This window comes from Lathamus discolor, chromosome 12, assembly GCF_037157495.1.
Source record: "Lathamus discolor isolate bLatDis1 chromosome 12, bLatDis1.hap1, whole genome shotgun sequence".
Classification (NCBI taxonomy): Eukaryota; Metazoa; Chordata; class Aves; order Psittaciformes; family Psittacidae; genus Lathamus; species Lathamus discolor.
In genome coordinates, this window is record NC_088895.1 from 14,072,224 (window position 1) to 14,089,418 (window position 17,195).

A 17,195-nucleotide genomic window follows, 5' to 3' on the forward strand; every position below is an offset into this window, starting at 1 on the left:
GCAACCAAGTTATCTTCTGGCTGTTTCAGTGTTATGCAGCTGAAGAAATGATCTGGAGTGACTGTGCATAATGTTAAAGTTGCTGAAGTTAGAGAAAGGCAAGTATCCACAGCGTGTGGCAGAAGAGAGAGATGCAACACTGCTCCATGCAAGCAGTCAGCATAAAAGTGGAAAAGACAGTGGTAGAACGGCTCTGGGGAGATGGCCACCTCCTCCAGGAAAAGGACCAATTGGGAAGGTACTTAACCCTTCGTGTGCTTTCATCCCTTGACCAGGAAAGCGTGGAGGGGAAGGAAGGTAGAGATGAAGAGGAGGTCACAAACGCACTCCTCCCGATCTAAAAATGGGAAAGAGAAAATAACTCGGGAAAACCAAACCAAAACACAAATAAATTCTTAACTGAAATCAAGGAACATTCTTAAAACCATGGCAATGACAAAGCAAGAATGATTTTCAGAATTTGGCTAAGCCCAAGTGGATTTAGTTCTTTCAAAATACAACTGACTTCATGTTAATTCTAACATTGATATTCCAGAGGTGCTGAATTCCACAGAGAATAATATGCATTCACCTCAATACTGAATTAACTAAACAGAACCAATCAATGCTTCAGAACTGCTGCTTCTACCACCACCTCAAACCAAACAACCGAAGGACCCCTACAGAGTGCTGCCACGTTTTGCAAGCATTGCCACATACAAAAGAATTGTGGCATTTCTTCTGCCAGAGCTGCCTGCATCTCAACAAGCCAATGGAATTGCAAATGATCCAGATTTCATAGCTTAAAGTTCTTATTAATTTAACTGAGGGTGGGGAAAACCCAGCATACAGATTCCTGCACTGATTCCCTGGTGCACTCAACTGTCTCCTTTGGAATGTGCTGGGAGCATTTGCCCTCCTTTATGCCAGGCAAAAACCCCACTAACTTCCAAACATGTCTTTAAAGGGCTCAATTGTTTAGCTGGAAGATGGTGCTTCCAACAGGGAAACATAACTGAAACAGATCCACAAATGTTAAATATGTGCCTAAAAGCCACTGTCCCACATTCCCACCCCCAGGGCCATCTAAAAAGATGCATCAAAAATTCACTTTAATAAGCACTAGTGTGTGATGTGCCACTTATCCAGAGTGCAACCAACACATCAGTGCAAACCCACAAGGGTTTGCTAATACAAAACTAATACAGTTCTAATACAGAACTCCCCCTCTGCTACTAGCACACTGTACAGGAAAATACTAAATCTGGAGAATTCAACTAATAGATTTTAACCATCTTCAGCCTCCAGTTCCAAACTCAGAATAAGGAATTAGTGGCCTAGTGAAAGTTTAGCTTAATTTTATGTTTGGAAGGCGGTTCTGAAGTTCCACAAATGGGCACATACCTGTATATCTCAAGAAAGGAAGGCATGAACTTTACCTTCCTGGAATACTATAGCCCTCCCCCCACTCCGGTTTTCAAACAGCCACACATTGATATTTGGCATATAAATTGTGGTTAAAAGAAAGAGCTGAGCAGAAGCTCCAGTTTACATACTCCAGGATTGTTATAGCTTTTCCTTTTCAACCCTCAAGCTCCTGCAGACATGTTAATACAGCAAACATGAAATATCTGTTCAAATTCAAACACTAACAACAGTTCAAATTCACCCTGAAGCAGACAGATGAGCACCTCTGGTACACAAGCATAGCTGGGATAGATAGAAAAGCTGAATATGAGAAGAAACGCAGAAGCATCAGCAGTTTTACTTACATGTGGAGGGAAAGGCTGCAGTCGTGTAATGCTTTCTTCTGGGTATGGAACCTCTCCCATGGGGAGGTAGGGTTTCTGACCTGATCCAGTCTCATACATGGACATGGGTCTGCTACCACGTGCAGATGGTCGTCGCTTTAAAGAAGAATTGTTGGTAGGGTCTGTGTACTCAGAACCACTTTGGACCTGATATATATTGGTTGTGGCCTGTCTTCTGAGGTTGGTATTTTCACTCTGTAGCGTTTGAAGCTGAAAGAAATGTTTAGCAGTGGGACTTTGTTTTTCTAATAGCAAGTGTCAAAAGCAAACTGACCATACATATGCTCTCATCAGCTTTACTAGTAAATCCCATTACTAGTAGCTGGGGGTTGATTTCTTTGTTCAAAAACTATTTGACTTGCACAGAAACATTTATGTTCCAGATCAGGAAATATTTATGTGCTTATTTCCAGCACTTCTTGCTGGGATGCAAGCTAAATTAAATAGGAAAATCAGCTGTTGTTACATCCACAGTTTCTTCCAGTCTGGCTGTACTGGCACATGGAATGTGCTAGAATGAGGTTGTGGGGGGAAGCACTGCCAACAACACAGGTTTTCAAGCAAAGGGCTCCATTTCAGCAGTTGATACAAGAACTTAAAAGAAGACTTTAACATGAGGCCCATGAAAACTGGCAACAACAGAACTACAGCACAGACACCAGAGGCAGCGCAAAGGAGATTGGAGCTTGCTCTGCAAAGCAAGAGAAGAGTTTAGCTTATGGAAATCAAGGATCAGCTACTGCTTTCTAAGAAGCCAACAGGGAATAATTTTAAAGCTTTTTATTATTATGCATTTGATGCATAGTAAAAATGCAATAATTCTAATTTTTTTTGGTGGAGTTACTCAAAGTTTGCTATATTAACACATCATGAAGAAAAGGGGTAAAAAAAGAGGCAGTATAAGCAATTCTGTACCAATAACCAAGTATATTTCCAACAGCTGCTGGCCTTTCAAACAGGAAAGTGCATATTTACTAATGGCATTTACTTTGCATCATATGAACCTTCAAGAGCATTACTCCTATCAGAAAAACCCTATTTTGCCTTGACCACTTCCCAGAACCCTACATCAAATGTGCTGACTGCTGTTGAAGGTTTTTCTCCCCACTTTCTGTGGCTCTGTAGTAAGATGCACCAAGGTTTCAGATGTGAGGATCAGCCAGGAGCCAAGCTACCCCTTTAAAGTTTGCCCTCAGAAGCAATTCAACAGGGCAACCTTATACTCTCCTTCTTCCAGACATCTACATATTATAAATGTGCTTTTGGTGCAGTTTTAGCCAGTAGCTAATGTAAACTCACATCAAACTTAACCACATAGAAGCAGGCAGGAAAAAAAACCCATAGCTTTTTCCAATAGGATATCCATTAAAGTAATTAAACTATTTTCATCTTCATTTAGGAAGAACCTGCTCTGAATGGGCATTCATCAAGTGTAGCTTTGCTTACTAATTTCCATGCAAAAGATGATCTCATTTGCAAATGCGTATGTAAAGCAGACAGACCGTTTCATATGACCTAAGCTCTTGCTTAGGAATCAAACCAACCAAACCCAAAGAGACTCTTGAATGGACAAATACACTGTTGTCTTGCCACAAATAACCCAGCAGAGAATTCCCCTGTTGTACCAGAGCTCCCAGGAGCTTTGAGCCAAGCCCTTCCTTGCATTCTGCAGTGTCCCACAGCTGCATTGATGCCTCAACCTGAGCCACCAACCATTGAGTTAAAGCCCTGTAGTTACACACACCATTAGGACACAGAATCAGCAAACTCACCTCCAAGGTGAGAACACCCTGGCTACAATGTCCTTCAAAACACCTTCAGCTGCAGCACAACCATCATCTCTTCTCCGCTACACCACATAAATACACTAAAGCCTGGTTAATTCATAGGCCCTAATACTAAATAGACTACAACTGTCTACAGAAACTCAACAGAAGTGAAAAGTTAATTCAACTGATGCAGAGAAATGCTGAACCAGTACAAGCTGTTAACAGGCAAGTGAAACACCCTCAGATCTCCCCAGTTCTTCTCAGTATTCACCATCCCAATAGACCTGAAAGGCTGAACATAACTGGAAGAGAAGGATGGCACTTAGACATGGATATTCTGATCTGCTGAACTAGCTCAGCCTCAAATGCCAAGAGCTCAAAAGTTCCCACCACTCTCCAAAGCATCAGCCTCTTTGCCCCAAGGCAAAGGGGGAACACGCTCTGGGCATGGGTTCACCTGGGCAGGATCACAGCTTAAACAACTTTCCCTATAGGGAGAAAGCTTTCTGCAGCACACAATGGCCTCTAGCATTCTAGGCTAGCATGACAGACAGGAGAGTGAATGCAATAGACAGAAATTCTCCTTTACACCATTTTATTTACCAGAACACTGGCAAAGCACTCAACAACTTGATTTGCTTCCATAAGGATTAAAAGGTTTGGCTCCTAAATCGTCAGTTTCAGATTATTTTCTATTGCATTGGGATTTTAATTTCCCTTCATTCCAGCTGGGTTTATGATTTGAAAAAAAGCCAATATATTTACCAGAAAAGCTGAAAGTACATCATATAGTTATGTATTTATGTGTGCACAGGTAAGATTATGGCAGCATTGACTTTCTCATTGTTGAAAACTGCTTATCTTGAAGCAAGACAGCAAAAATATACGAGACTTGTAACAACTGCCTTGTCACTTGGAAAACTTGTATCAAAACAAACCAAGCAGATCATCATCATCTCCACAATAAAACATTTGAAGCACGTAGTGTCCTTACACAGTTATAGTCTCATATCTGATTCCAAAGCAGCTCCATTTAAAATGAGTTCTCACTATCCTAATATTGGATTACTGCATTTTCAGTTTTATACTCGTCAGCTTAAAATACATTGAGAGATGAAGGGGTTGCACTGTTGGGCCTGTTACCTTTTTCTGCATGATCCTCAGCTCATCACTCAGGTTGATGTTCACTTTCATTAACTGCTGAATCTTCACTTCTGAAGCCACCAGCGCATTTTTAACTTGCATGTACTCTTGGGCTGTCACTGGTCCATCCGACAAGTCCGAATCCAGGCTCTATGAGCAGGAAGAGAAAAATACACCACTGAGGAACAGATTACCCAAAGAAAACAGGACAATGAGGTTTTGAGAGCATTTCACGTCCTTACTTTATAGGAATCACAGTTCAAATTAAGTTCAAATAAATAAGATCTATTCACTAGAATAATTTTAGTCCAATATAAATGAAATTTGATCTCCAACAGCTTTTAGCTCAAAAGCACAAATGCACAAAACCATTTGTCTCAGCAGATCAGTGACACAACGCTGTTTCAGAAGGATTTAAGAATATGCAATAAACTGGACAGTCCTAAGAGACAGATCCCTAAATACCACTATGCATATCACCAGAGAAGATTACACTAGTACTATAAGGTTTACTGCCCTTCTTTTACCATGATACCTTATTTTCAGGAAGGGTTTAAACTACTCAGTCACTATCGGTCTCCTGTAAGTATTTCCCCAGTAGGAAGCAGTAAGTCTTGGTGAAACAGCATGGAATCACTGATCAGGAGTGTTCTGGTAAATCCAATTATTTCATCTGTGCTATTAGGTCTGTATCTTACCTCCAGACACACACAGTGGCACACAGTACTTTTCTGGTCATTTGTGCACATTAAATCCCCTCACAAGGGGAAAGTCTGACTGCAGATTACCTCTATGAATAACACTTGGTCTGTGTATAAATGTTTCAAACCTACCTTCTGCCTGTTTGATTTAGCGGTATTTGTTTCCAGATCTGTATCCTCATCTGAAGCAACGCTGTCATAATCAGGCTGGTCATTGTCCTGACTCTCACTACTATGCTGGTTGCTGATTGATTTGAGAATCAGCTCCACGTTTTCTGTAGATCAAGATACACCATTTAAAAATATACTAGTGAGTTTGGAGAAGAAGGCAAGCTGGCAATAAGCTCAAGAGCATCTAAATTACAGCAAAGTCCTGCATGCACAGAGCAGGCAGGAAAGCCAGCACCTAAACCACTGTTATCCTACCTGCCAAAAGGATCATCACTCAAACTGCACAGGACTAATACAGAAAGTTTTATCAAGTAATCATAAAAATCCCAACCATCATAAAAAAATGTTCCTGGATTGCACATATCCCACCTGATTTAACTGTATTACAAATTCCAACATTTACATACAAATCTTCTGTATTTGAGCATTCTTTTGGTGGCCCAACACAGGCCAATAGCTACATGATTTAGCTTTTATAAAAGTCTCTTTGTTCATTGACATACAGATAAACTCACAACCAAAAACATTCTCACCTTTTGAACCAGAGAGAGGATTTCCTTGTTGCCTCCGTTTAGCATCACTTAAAATATCTATAACTAACGTAGCAAATTCATGGGCATTAAATCGAGCCAGTTTCTGCCTTCCCTAAATCACAGAATAATGGAGAAAAAAGCAGCACATCATGTGTTAGATGAAGAGCAGAGCTCCCAGGTAAAATACACAACAGCACTTACAGAAAGGAGTGTGCAATTGCATTTATTGCAGAAAGTGTCATTTAAAGTATCCATCTGCACACTCCAGGGCAGAGTAAGTACAAAACTATTTTAATCTCTTTACAAGTAGATGCAACTCTTCTACTTCTAGAAGTGCAGTAAAGCAATATTACATCGAATAGCTGGCTTATTGAATATAAATAGTTTTACAGTATTAAGAAAGTTGCCTACCTGATTCCTGGTTGAGGAATATTCAGGATTTACAGGAAGAAAAGGGACCACTGTGGTCTCCGTCACGAGTGTACTGTGGTTCTGAGTAGCAAGCCAAACTGCTCAAGGAAGAGAAAAGAGGGAATAACCTTCCTGTACTATTTGACAGTGTTTCTTATCAAAGAATAAAAGGCCATCAACTCAAACCCAAAGACCATCAATTCAAAGGGAAGCTTTTTGCCCCAGAGGCTTCTCTACTTGGTAAAAACCATAAGATTTTTTCAATTAACGTCACATTCAGACAACACAAGACAAAGAAACCACTATTATGAGCAATTACTGAATAGAGCAGTGCTTTAAAACAGAACACGTGCTTGTCCTATGATCTTGTATGTAAGAATTCACATTCACTTTATACATGTTCCAGAAAGCCTCACTCACCTGCGTCTGTCTCCCTCCTGTCAACTTCATCGTAGACATCCATGGCAAGTTCTTCAAACAAATGGTTGCTTAGCTAAGGGTAGAGGAGAATCGTTAGAGCTTGAACATAAAATACAACAAGACCTCTATAGACAGAAAAGGGCAGAACTTTGCTCTTGCTTTTCAGCCTGTATGACTGGTTCTTAGCTTGCACAGCAAAGTAATCCATGACACAGACATATACAAGCACCTAACTGCTATATACAGACAGCAGCACTGTGCTACATGTTTCCTTTACTAGTTAATGGATTTTTCCTCTCCTATCTGATCACAAAAAGACCTCATGTATTCAGAATAAAGCAGACATACTGTGGGAACCAGGTATCCAACTGACACCGCAGATGTGGGTTTGAGTGAGGACTCACAACATGCCTGTGTGTTTCAAACTCTGCTTCTACAGCGGATGGTTCAAGAGAGATAATTGTGTGACAGTGAAAACCTTTAAGTAAAACACATCCTCACTAACTTATACAAGGATGTGGTCACCCACACTTCAGTCAAAATAGTGAGCTGGCATTGCTAGCAACTAATTAGCAGAGACTAACACACTAGTCTGGCTTTCCAGAAAGCTAAAGGCAAAAAGCAACATTTAACATACAGATTTATATCAAACACATGACAGCAAGACAAAGTTTAAGGTTCTGAACTGAGGAGACAGACCTTGAGATACTGCCTCAAACAAGACTATCTGTCATAGATTTGTCATCATCTCTGTTCCTCCAGCTCTGCCTACTTTCATGTTTTTCTCCAGACTTTCAACTTGCTGGAGTTGACATTTATTGATGCAGGAATTAATAGAAGCTGAAACCAGCCTGAAAGATGAAGAGCAGAGTTCACGACATCTAGACAAAGAAGTTCTACTTACAGACTGAAGCTTCTTCTTGGCTGCCTTTGCGAGTTCTGATAAATCCAGACTGCTATGAAAATAAGAAGTGATCATTACATCTACAGCATCTTCCAGCTTGTTAAAACACAGACTCTACATTTTGGTAATTCAATGATGAAATGTCACATTTACTTGAAACTCCTTGAATCTTTCAGTATTTTAACAAAGTTTTTAACACACTGATCTTACTAGTATTGTTAACATCACAATTAGCATATTCTTAAGCTTTTTCTAAACAAAATAAAAGAATCCAAAAGATCCTTTGGAATACGAATAGCCCCATCTGTGTAGCTCAAGACACAGTCAAGCTGTAGTGCAACAAAACACTGTCTGTGAGGCATCTGAATAATATGATCATTCTGACCACAACTCCAGCCCACATAAAACACATGGGACTTGTTCCACTGGGCTGTGCAGGACGTGGGGGAGCATCTGACTGGCAAATGGCCACAGCAGTAGGACCACGCTTAAAATGATTCTGTACTCAGTAGAAAATAATCTTTTCCACTGGTTTCCAGTCTTGAATATGAGGCACAAGATGAAAATTGTGCAGTTCAACAGAATTTATCGCCAGAGCCAGAGATCAGAAAGCTGATAGCTTGTGAGTCCACGTTTACAGTACCCAGGAGAAGACTCCCCTGGGTGTCTACAAGGCTGCAAAGGCTCAAATAAAACCTCTGTATGATAACTGATATTGCAGAGAGTCACCAGACGGGGGGGGGGGGGGGGGAAGGAGAAAGACCAGAGCAGAGGACATGAGGCAGAGGTGAGGCAGGTTGTAATGCAGGATCTGCGCTCTCAGCAGCGCCTCTGAGCAAGTCCTTTTCTCTACATGTCAACTTCCTTTTCTGTGCTATAATGCAGATACTCTACTATGCAGAACACTCTGCGCTGAAAATACACAGTATTTTATCCAATAGCTAAACACAGCTTACCTAAAAGAACTACAGATGTTAACACTGAGTATTTTACCAACCATTACACAGTTCCTATCATTTTACAAGTTTTTCATAGCAATTTTGAAAGCAATAAATTGAACAGTAATTTACTCACAGCCGCCTTATTCCCAATTGCACAGCAATGAAAGAAAAATAAGGACTTAAGATTAATACTTGATATGATTTATACAAAAATTACTTCATTGACTGTAACCAAAAGTTAAAAGCACTCAAGTGATCTGAATTATAAACACTTTCAGAGAAAAATGCGGCTTTCTTGCAAGTATTAGTTTCAAAATGCTGTATCAGGAACTCAATTAGTCATAGAATTATCTACAAAATCTTTTATCCAGGAATCCCCATGTTCCCTTAATATAATTGTCCCACCTTTCCTCAGCATTTTAACAAATACATTCAAATTCTTTAGTTTTGTGATTTTGCTTAAATGACAATATTCTAAGGGAATAAAAAAAAGCCTCCAGGAGTGACAGAGGCACCAAAGACACACACTAAAGAGTTAGAATAACAACAAGCTTAACAGTTGCTTCAGAAAGGAAAGGAAACTCAATTATTAGGGGGTTTTATTTTGCTGTTTTCAGCTATGCCATGGAATCAGGGTCTTACCTGTCTGCCATCTGAGGTATCACAAAGTGCTGTCCGTTTTTATGCTCTAGAATTTAAAACGGATTGCATTTTAACAGGTTGTTCCTGGACTACAGTTTCAATGTTGTCTGGATATATAGAGCTGATATTCCATGTTACTAAGACACAGCAAGGAGAAACCCAACAATACATGCAACAGGCAAACATAGTAATTTATCTCACATGTAATGACTCCATTTCAAGTTATAGGAAACTAGAAGGTTCCTACCACAATTCTCAAATGTTATTAAAGATTCCAGTTAAGGTTTATTAAGTATATTAACATTCCATTAAAAAAAGTTAATGTTCTACCACAGCAGCCTTTATAGCACCTAATGGCCAAAAATTTGTTAGTGTGCTTGTGTTCAAAAGACACCCACTTAACTGAATGCTCCCCTACTTTTGCATTGCAGTGAGGAGAGGTGATTTGAAAGAGTTCCTGTATCACTCCTGCAGACTATGCAACATGCACAATACCTGTCATTTCCCTGCAATTCACTCCTTGAAGTTGAGCAGTACTCAACTCTTCTTACATATAGGTTTCTCCACATTACCAGGGGTATTCCACTTACAGAACACATTATTTGTAGAAAATGTGTTACGTAAATGAATTTTAAATGTTATTAATTTTACACCTTGTACTTTGAGTTCTTGTATGATTTATATAAACTTAGATATTTGAAACGCATAGAAAAAGCGTATTAACGCTGACCCTAACACTGCATACCATAATTTGAATTGTCCTACGATTAACGCTGATAGATCTCGGAGTGTAGTTTTTACTCTCTCACCTGGTTTCCTGCCACAGAGGTAGAAAGCCAACCTGTCTGTGAGCTCGTACTGGATCTCCACCAGGCGCTCTGCCAGCTCATGGTGCCCCCCTTGTCTGGTTCACACACACACAAACAGAAGTTACATCGGTTACTCATTTTGAGACATATAACATGTTAAAAATAACCAGAAAAATAGATTTTTTTTCCATCATGTGATTTATGGACATGGGTGAATATATAAGAGCATCACATATGTCAGAGCCTTCTACCTTGCATAGTCAACTGGAGTTTTTCCATTGGAATCTTGCGTGCCAGGATCAGCACCATAAACAGCTAATAACTCTGCCTGTAGAGTCTGTCCTGCCTTGGCAGCCACGTGGAGTGGGGTGTTGCCTTTCTCCTATAGGTTAGTAAGAATAATAGTTACTTAATCATCAGGTCTGAATTACAGTGTGCATCAGCTGAAATCTATACAGCTATTACAAACTGTAGGAAGTATTCATACAGGATGAAAGAAGTTAGCTTGAGCTCCCAAGGACAGCAATCGCAGACACGTTTCCAGATTCCCTGTCCTCACACTGGAATGGAGTTGCTGAAAGAGATGCAGAATTGTACTTAAAGCAACAGCAATTGCTGTGATTAAGCATTTGGTTTTTCAGCCACAGTTTCAGAAACAAGTATGCAAGAATGTTTGCTACAGATCTTTTGCGTAAATGTTTTTCTCCAGGTTAATCTAAACTGGTGCCTCTCAACCACCCACATCTCCTGTATCCATATATATATTATATATATATATATATATATATATATATAAGCAACTGCTTTAATTCAGTCAGATTTCACTGCTGTTACACACAAGCTGTAGCTCTTACAGCCTGCCAGAACACACGCACTGACCTTACTGAGATCTTTGGCAGTGACACTGTCATCCTCACGGCAAGGCAAGCGATGAACGAACGCCAACATTTGATATTTAGCTCTAATGAATTCAGCTTTATTGGGACTGTAAAGAGAAACCCAAGTAACAGAAGGGAAAGAAAGTGTATATTAATGCTTTCACATTGATACAGATGGTCTAGGAAAAGGAAAATTCACAAATGAAGACTCTATTAGATCCTTGCTTGCTACTAGTAGCAAATTAGACCCATTAAAAGCACAACCATTGCAGACTGTTTACACAGAACACATTTCTGTTACAAACACCAGAACATCTGCAGACCCTAGGAGGTAGAGTGTATTTCTTACAAGTGAACACTGAACTTAAAATCATGCCAACTTAAGATATATAATTACTACACGTAGCCAATACGTTTTCAAATGGAGCAGCATATTCAGTGACAGAAACCTTAGATTTTATTTAATTCATCAACTAATCTCAATCCCATCAGCAGAGTTCCATTAACTGAAGCATGTGGTATGAGAATTAAAGGCTTTTGATTCAAGTACAAGTACAGTTTCTCACTATCCAAAGCCAGAGGTTAGGAGTCAATAGCTCAGAAAATTTAAGCAATTTAGTTCTATTTTGGCAATAATTAATTTTGTAAATTTTATTGTAAATTAAAATAAAAAGGCAAAAAATAAGGAAATGAGTGAACAAATAACTGGTTTACTCCTGTTCTCTTCCTGCAATACAATTATCACCAGGTCCTATGGATAACTTGCTGCTTCTGTCACTGCTGAACAGTCAACACTTCTACAGGAATGAAACCTTTGTCATTTTGCACTTACTGCACTTTATCCTGCGGGCCTGCTTTGCGCCTTCCGCTCATCACAGAGGCAGGGTCCAGCAAGGAATGTTCCCATATGGAGTTTGCACCGTTATTATACAGTGTTTCCACCATCTGAAACCCAAAGTGAACACAAACAGGCAGTAAAGACATTTTGCTGCTAACTGCACAGACTGACTGCTCAAATGTCTGTAATTACATTCACACAGACAGCAAGCCAAGAGCTGCACGTTCCATGTGCCAGAATCCATAACTGACTGGGGTATCAGAACCAGACACAGGCTTAGGAGCTTGTTACACGGAATGTAAAAAGAGCCCCCTTAAAACTCTCTACTCTTCCCAACAGCAGCTCTGCCGAAGAGAGGTTTGCTATATATTCAAAATATAGGTTGAAGCAGATGTATTGCAAAAGTCTGGAAGAAAAGTTGAAAGTTTAAATTTGTAGAATCCCAGCCTGGTTTGTGTCGGAAAGTACCTTAAAGCTCATCCAGTCCTAACCCCTGGCACAGGCAGGGACCCCTTCCACTGGAGCAGCTTGCTCCAAGCCCCTGTGTCCAACCTGGCCTTGAGCACTGCCAGGGATGGGGCAGCCACAGCTTCTCTAGGCACCCTGTGCCAGTGCCTCAGCACCCTCACAGGGAAGAGCTTCTGCCTAAGAGCTTAGCTCAGTCTCCCCTCGGGCAGGTTCAAGCCATTCCCCTTGGCCTGTCCCTACAGGCCCTTGTCATAACCCCCATAAATTCCATACAATATTCATATATGTAGTTTTACGGAAGGAAGACACAGTTTTATGTTTCACCTGCAACAGTGTTGGAGGCCATGGGGTGTGCTTAAGATGCCTCACTTGAGAGATGTGACGCCCCAGACTTCGATGAACACTACAGCACTCGTCACAGATGAGAATCCCCCTGTTTATCGATGCCCAGCAGGGATCTGAAAAAGAACACATGAATTACAACATGGAAGGCAACACGTATGTCAAACCCAGAGTCTAAAATCAGAAGCCCTGCCTTCTAACCTCAACTTTACTGCTTAGCAGCAGTGCACATCGGCTGTGGGTGCTGGGGAAATACCAATTCTTGCGCTTAGTGGGGATGTGGGACTCTGAGAACAGCCCCACTGTTTGCAGTTCTTCCTGTGGCAATACTTTACTTTGTAAGTGTAATAGGATGCTCAACTTACCACCTCCTTAAAGTGCTTACTTGTAATTTCATGAAGTCCTACAAAAGTATAGTCTAACAATAGCACCCACCTATTCTTTGGAAAACCTCAGAAGTCTAAAAGTAAGAAGTGGTAAAGCAGTTATGCTTCGCGTGCTACTCAGTCTTCAGTTCCATATTACTACAATGACTTTTAATTTCCACATTCAATAATAAAAATGTGCAAGAGTATCACATTAAAAAAAAAGAGCAGGATGCACGTGCCAAGTAAAGGGTCAGTAAAATCAAAACTTGCCAAGCTAATTCACTTCAACTCTGGATAGATCCAAACTGGAGCCATTTTATAAGCAAACCAGAAAGGCAACTGATGACAGATGAAGTAGTAAATAATAACACTCGCTATTATGTAGCTTCAGACATCAGAAAGCAAGAAACCAAGTAGGGATGTTACACCAGATTGAAACCGAGGACACTAAAGTGAGGTCCTTTTGCTGCTCCCAGCTCTATCTCCAGAATCAACTCCAGTTTTCTGTCAGTGACTCATGAAACTGGACGTGCCAAGAACCCTGCAGGAACAGGCAGTGGAGTAGCAAGACAGACCTTCAGATCCGGCTCATCCCAGGAGAAAGCCAAAGGAATTCAACATCTTTTCTATTTTGGAAAATTCTTCTTGATTTCAAATGCAGAGATGAGTTTGAGGCTAAATAAGCAAGTACAACCCAAGGCTGGTATGTGATGAGAGAACTCCTGCATCCTGTCAGAATACATCTGAGCAACTGTGCATCACAAAAGTCTTCTGTGACCCATGCAGTGAACGTACTGACTCCCTGAACAGGAGATCCCATCACTGCTGTAGTTTTTAAGCAGAGTTGATGTTGTGTGTGTCCTGAAGGCAATGTGGGCAAACCTGTTCAAACCATGAGGGATGAGAGCATCCACTCGGAGCTGATAACCATCACAGCCCAGAGCCAAACTAAAGCACAGCTTTGAGGGGGGAAAAAATAACCTCATTTAAAAACCAAATTAATAACAACCATAAACCTCCTTATAAATCATTGCATTATTTTAACTTTCCCTTCTAAGAAGAAAAAAAATAGCACTGAAATGAGATGCATTAGTTCTAACCTAACCCACGGAGGCGGGAGGCAGCCTTCCAGACTAATGAGCCTTGTCCCTTTTCATTACACACAACCTTATCACACACTCATTCATAAACTAATGGGACTCTTCTGGAAGCCAGTACTCACTCTGCCTTAACTAACAATCACCAACAGGTTTATTTCTTTACATCCACCTCGATACCTCACTGCTTGTCATCTCAGCTTGTGCATTCTGCCTAAAAGAAATCACATCGATGACAGTCCATGTTTATGTGGAATCTGGCCAGTCTGTGTCAAAACCTGGCACCACTGGAACAGGGGACGGCGTGATGCAAAAAAAAAAAGATGACAATAACAGAAAAGCAAAAGCGAAGACAATAGAGGGGCCAACATGAAACCTGGAGAGGGGCTTTTTACAGGGGCCTGTAGGGACAGGCCAAGGGGAATGGCTTTAACCTGCCCGAGGGGAGACTGAGATGAGCTCTTAGGCAGAAGCTCTTCCCTGTGAGGGTGCTGAGGCACTGGCACAGGGTGCCCAGAGAAGCTGTGGCTGCCCCATCCCTGGCAGTGCTCAAGGCCAGGTTGGACACAGGGGCTTGGAGCAAGCTGCTCCAGTGGAAGGAGTCCCTGCCCATGGCAGGGGTTGGAGCTCAACAAGCTTTAAGATCCCTTCAACCCAAACCAGCCTGGAATTTGACAAGGGAACTGAGAACTTCACCATACTGAGCTGAGAGAACACTCTTTCCTCCTATTAAGCACTGGGGAAGCTGAAGAAAGGACCAAGAGCACCTCAGGGCCCAGTTTAGGTGCCTAAATGATGCACAGCAGAGCAGACCTGACAGCAGGCATGATGGAACTGGGAAGCTCAGCACTGCAACCTGGTTTGAGTCACACTAGTTTAATTGAAAGAAGGTTTTGTCAGTGAAACTGCACAATGATTTGTAGCCCCTCACTTCAATCCATACCTGGCTTAGAACCAATCACTTGTTCCCAAGTTACAGATGGGGATGGAAAGGCAGAAGGAACATAGTGTTAGTCTGAAGAAACAGAGAGCAAGCCGTCAGGTTATGGGAAAGTCCATATTTCAGGTTTAAATTTAATTCACTAAAGTGTCTGTGCTGCTATTTATTTGAATCATTTTAAAGAGATACAATGGTGGATACCATCAAAATACGCTTAAGCTGACGGCAGAATGCAAGAAGGGCAAAGGCAGAGGACGGGTGAGCTCTGCTTTCAGGAACACGCAGGGTGATTCAAAACAGGAAGCGTGTGATGAAGGCAAGGCCAAGCCATGAGCGTGAACAGTGAACTCCTGCCTCAGAATAGGAAGTACCAAAGAAGGACACGTAACATCACCTCCTGTGAGAGAAAAGCATGCACGCTTCACCAGAGAGCAAGTTCTTTAGATGAATATATATATATGGGTAAGGCAGCAGATTTCTCCACCAAGATCAAGTAAATACGTGACAGCTCTATAATGTCACAACACAACAAAATGAAAGGCCATCTTATGAGATCACCCCAATGATGATTCCAGCACACAGCACTGTCCCAACGAGCCTAACAAATACACACACAGAAACAGCTTTATCTCAGCTTCAGAACACCACTGATGTTTACAAGCATAGATACACTGCCTCGTGTGAGATAGGGACAACTGCCCACAGGAGACACACAGCTCTATCTACCACAAAAACAACATTCTGTGAAGATAAAGGTAACTCCTTGGGGGTTAATTTGGGATTTTTATTATTTTTAAACAAAAGTCCTGTTCTACAAAAGTTGTTATTCCTATCTTCTGCCCATTCACACGTTATCTAGATTACAGCCTTTTAACTCATTTCAGTATGTACATAAGTAATTGTATTGGGAGAACCAGCACAAAACACAAACAACTACGAACCGCTGATAAGGAAAGACAACAGACAGACATAGCAGCTAAAAAACTAAACAAGGCAGTTTTAAATGTAACAACAGCAGGGCTAGAGATGGTCAGAAGAGAGGCAATTGACTTCCTAAACACTAGGTTTATTCCAATAAGCTCACAAATTGACCCATGGCCAAGAGTGCCAATGTGCACACGAACACAGAACATGCGCTTCATAAAAAAAACCCCGTGTGCTTTACAAGCCCTTTAGACAAGGGCCTGTAGGGACAGGACAATGGGAATGGCTTTAACCTGCCCGAGGGGAGGCTGAGCTGAGCTCTTAGGCAGAAGCTCTTCCCTGTGAGGGTGCTGAGGCGCTGGCACAGGGTGCCCAGGGAAGCTGTGGCTGCCCCATCCCTGGCAGTGCTCAAGGCCAGGTTGGACACAGGGGCTTGGAGCAAGCTGCTCCAGTGGAAGGGGTCCCTGCCCGTGGCAGGGGTTGGGGCTGGATGAGCTTTAAGCTCCCTCCAACCCAACCCATTCTAGGGTTCTGTGATTTCCAGCTACAGCCACCTCCCACCTTTCACCTCCGTGACTCAAAGAGCTCTTTAAACCCGACTTCCTCAAGCCAGCCTACTTCGCACCAGCCTTTTCCCTCCCTGAGCGCAGGAGCTGCAGGTTAGCTCCTAACCGGCCACCCTCCGCAGGGCCCCCCCGAGGGCCCGGGGTGCCCGCCGGCAGCAGGACCGTGCGCTCCGGACCCAGAGCCGGGGGCAGCCGGAGCTCCCTCAGCAAGAGGCCCAACGAAAGCACCCCCAGACCCGGCTCCCGGCCGCCGAGGGGGCATCACCGCTCCAAGCCAGCGACACCCCCAGGGCCCCCCCGCACCCCGGTCCCTCCCGGCCGCCACCTGCCCGCACCCCCTCATCGGGGAGCCACCGGCGGGGGTCCGAGGGGGCCCGGGCTGCCCCGGCGGTGCCTACCCGGGGCGCTGCAGTCGGCGCACACCTCGCTGCTCCTCAGCCGCTTCGCCATGGCGCGCACCGGGCCACCCGCTTCCCGCCGCCTTAACGGGCCCCGCGGCGGCCCCGCCAGGCGGCAGCGCGCCTGCGCCGAGCAGCCCCG

General features: G+C 42.5%; 1 protein-coding gene across 5 annotated transcripts in view; it reads right to left on the reverse strand.

The window, feature by feature from the left end:
- The window catches only part of GIT2 (GIT ArfGAP 2), a 26,831-nt gene extending 9,638 nt beyond the window's left edge, over positions 1-17,193 (reverse strand). Inside the window, exons 1-16 of one of the 5 annotated variants that reach the window (XM_065692076.1) lie at positions 17,054-17,193; positions 12,743-12,876; positions 11,945-12,057; positions 11,114-11,219; positions 10,722-10,808; positions 10,486-10,616; positions 10,235-10,329; positions 9,426-9,471; positions 7,843-7,891; positions 6,939-7,011; positions 6,519-6,616; positions 6,108-6,219; positions 5,536-5,678; positions 4,703-4,852; positions 1,752-2,000; positions 248-337 (exon numbers count right to left, since the gene is read on the reverse strand). In XM_065692076.1, coding sequence (XP_065548148.1) covers positions 248-337; positions 1,752-2,000; positions 4,703-4,852; positions 5,536-5,678; positions 6,108-6,219; positions 6,519-6,616; positions 6,939-7,011; positions 7,843-7,891; positions 9,426-9,471; positions 10,235-10,329; positions 10,486-10,616; positions 10,722-10,808; positions 11,114-11,219; positions 11,945-12,057; positions 12,743-12,876; positions 17,054-17,105 — 1,728 coding nt within the window. In that variant the 5' untranslated portion in view covers positions 17,106-17,193. Of the gene's footprint in view, positions 1-247; positions 338-1,751; positions 2,001-4,702; positions 4,853-5,535; positions 5,679-6,107; positions 6,220-6,518; positions 6,617-6,938; positions 7,012-7,842; positions 7,895-9,425; positions 9,472-10,234; positions 10,330-10,485; positions 10,617-10,721; positions 10,809-11,113; positions 11,220-11,944; positions 12,058-12,742; positions 12,877-17,053 lie in introns of all 5 variants that reach the window. The other 4 variants (XM_065692075.1, XM_065692079.1, XM_065692077.1 and 1 more) reach the window with 4 other exon arrangements.
- Between the last annotated feature and the right edge of the window lie 2 nt (positions 17,194-17,195).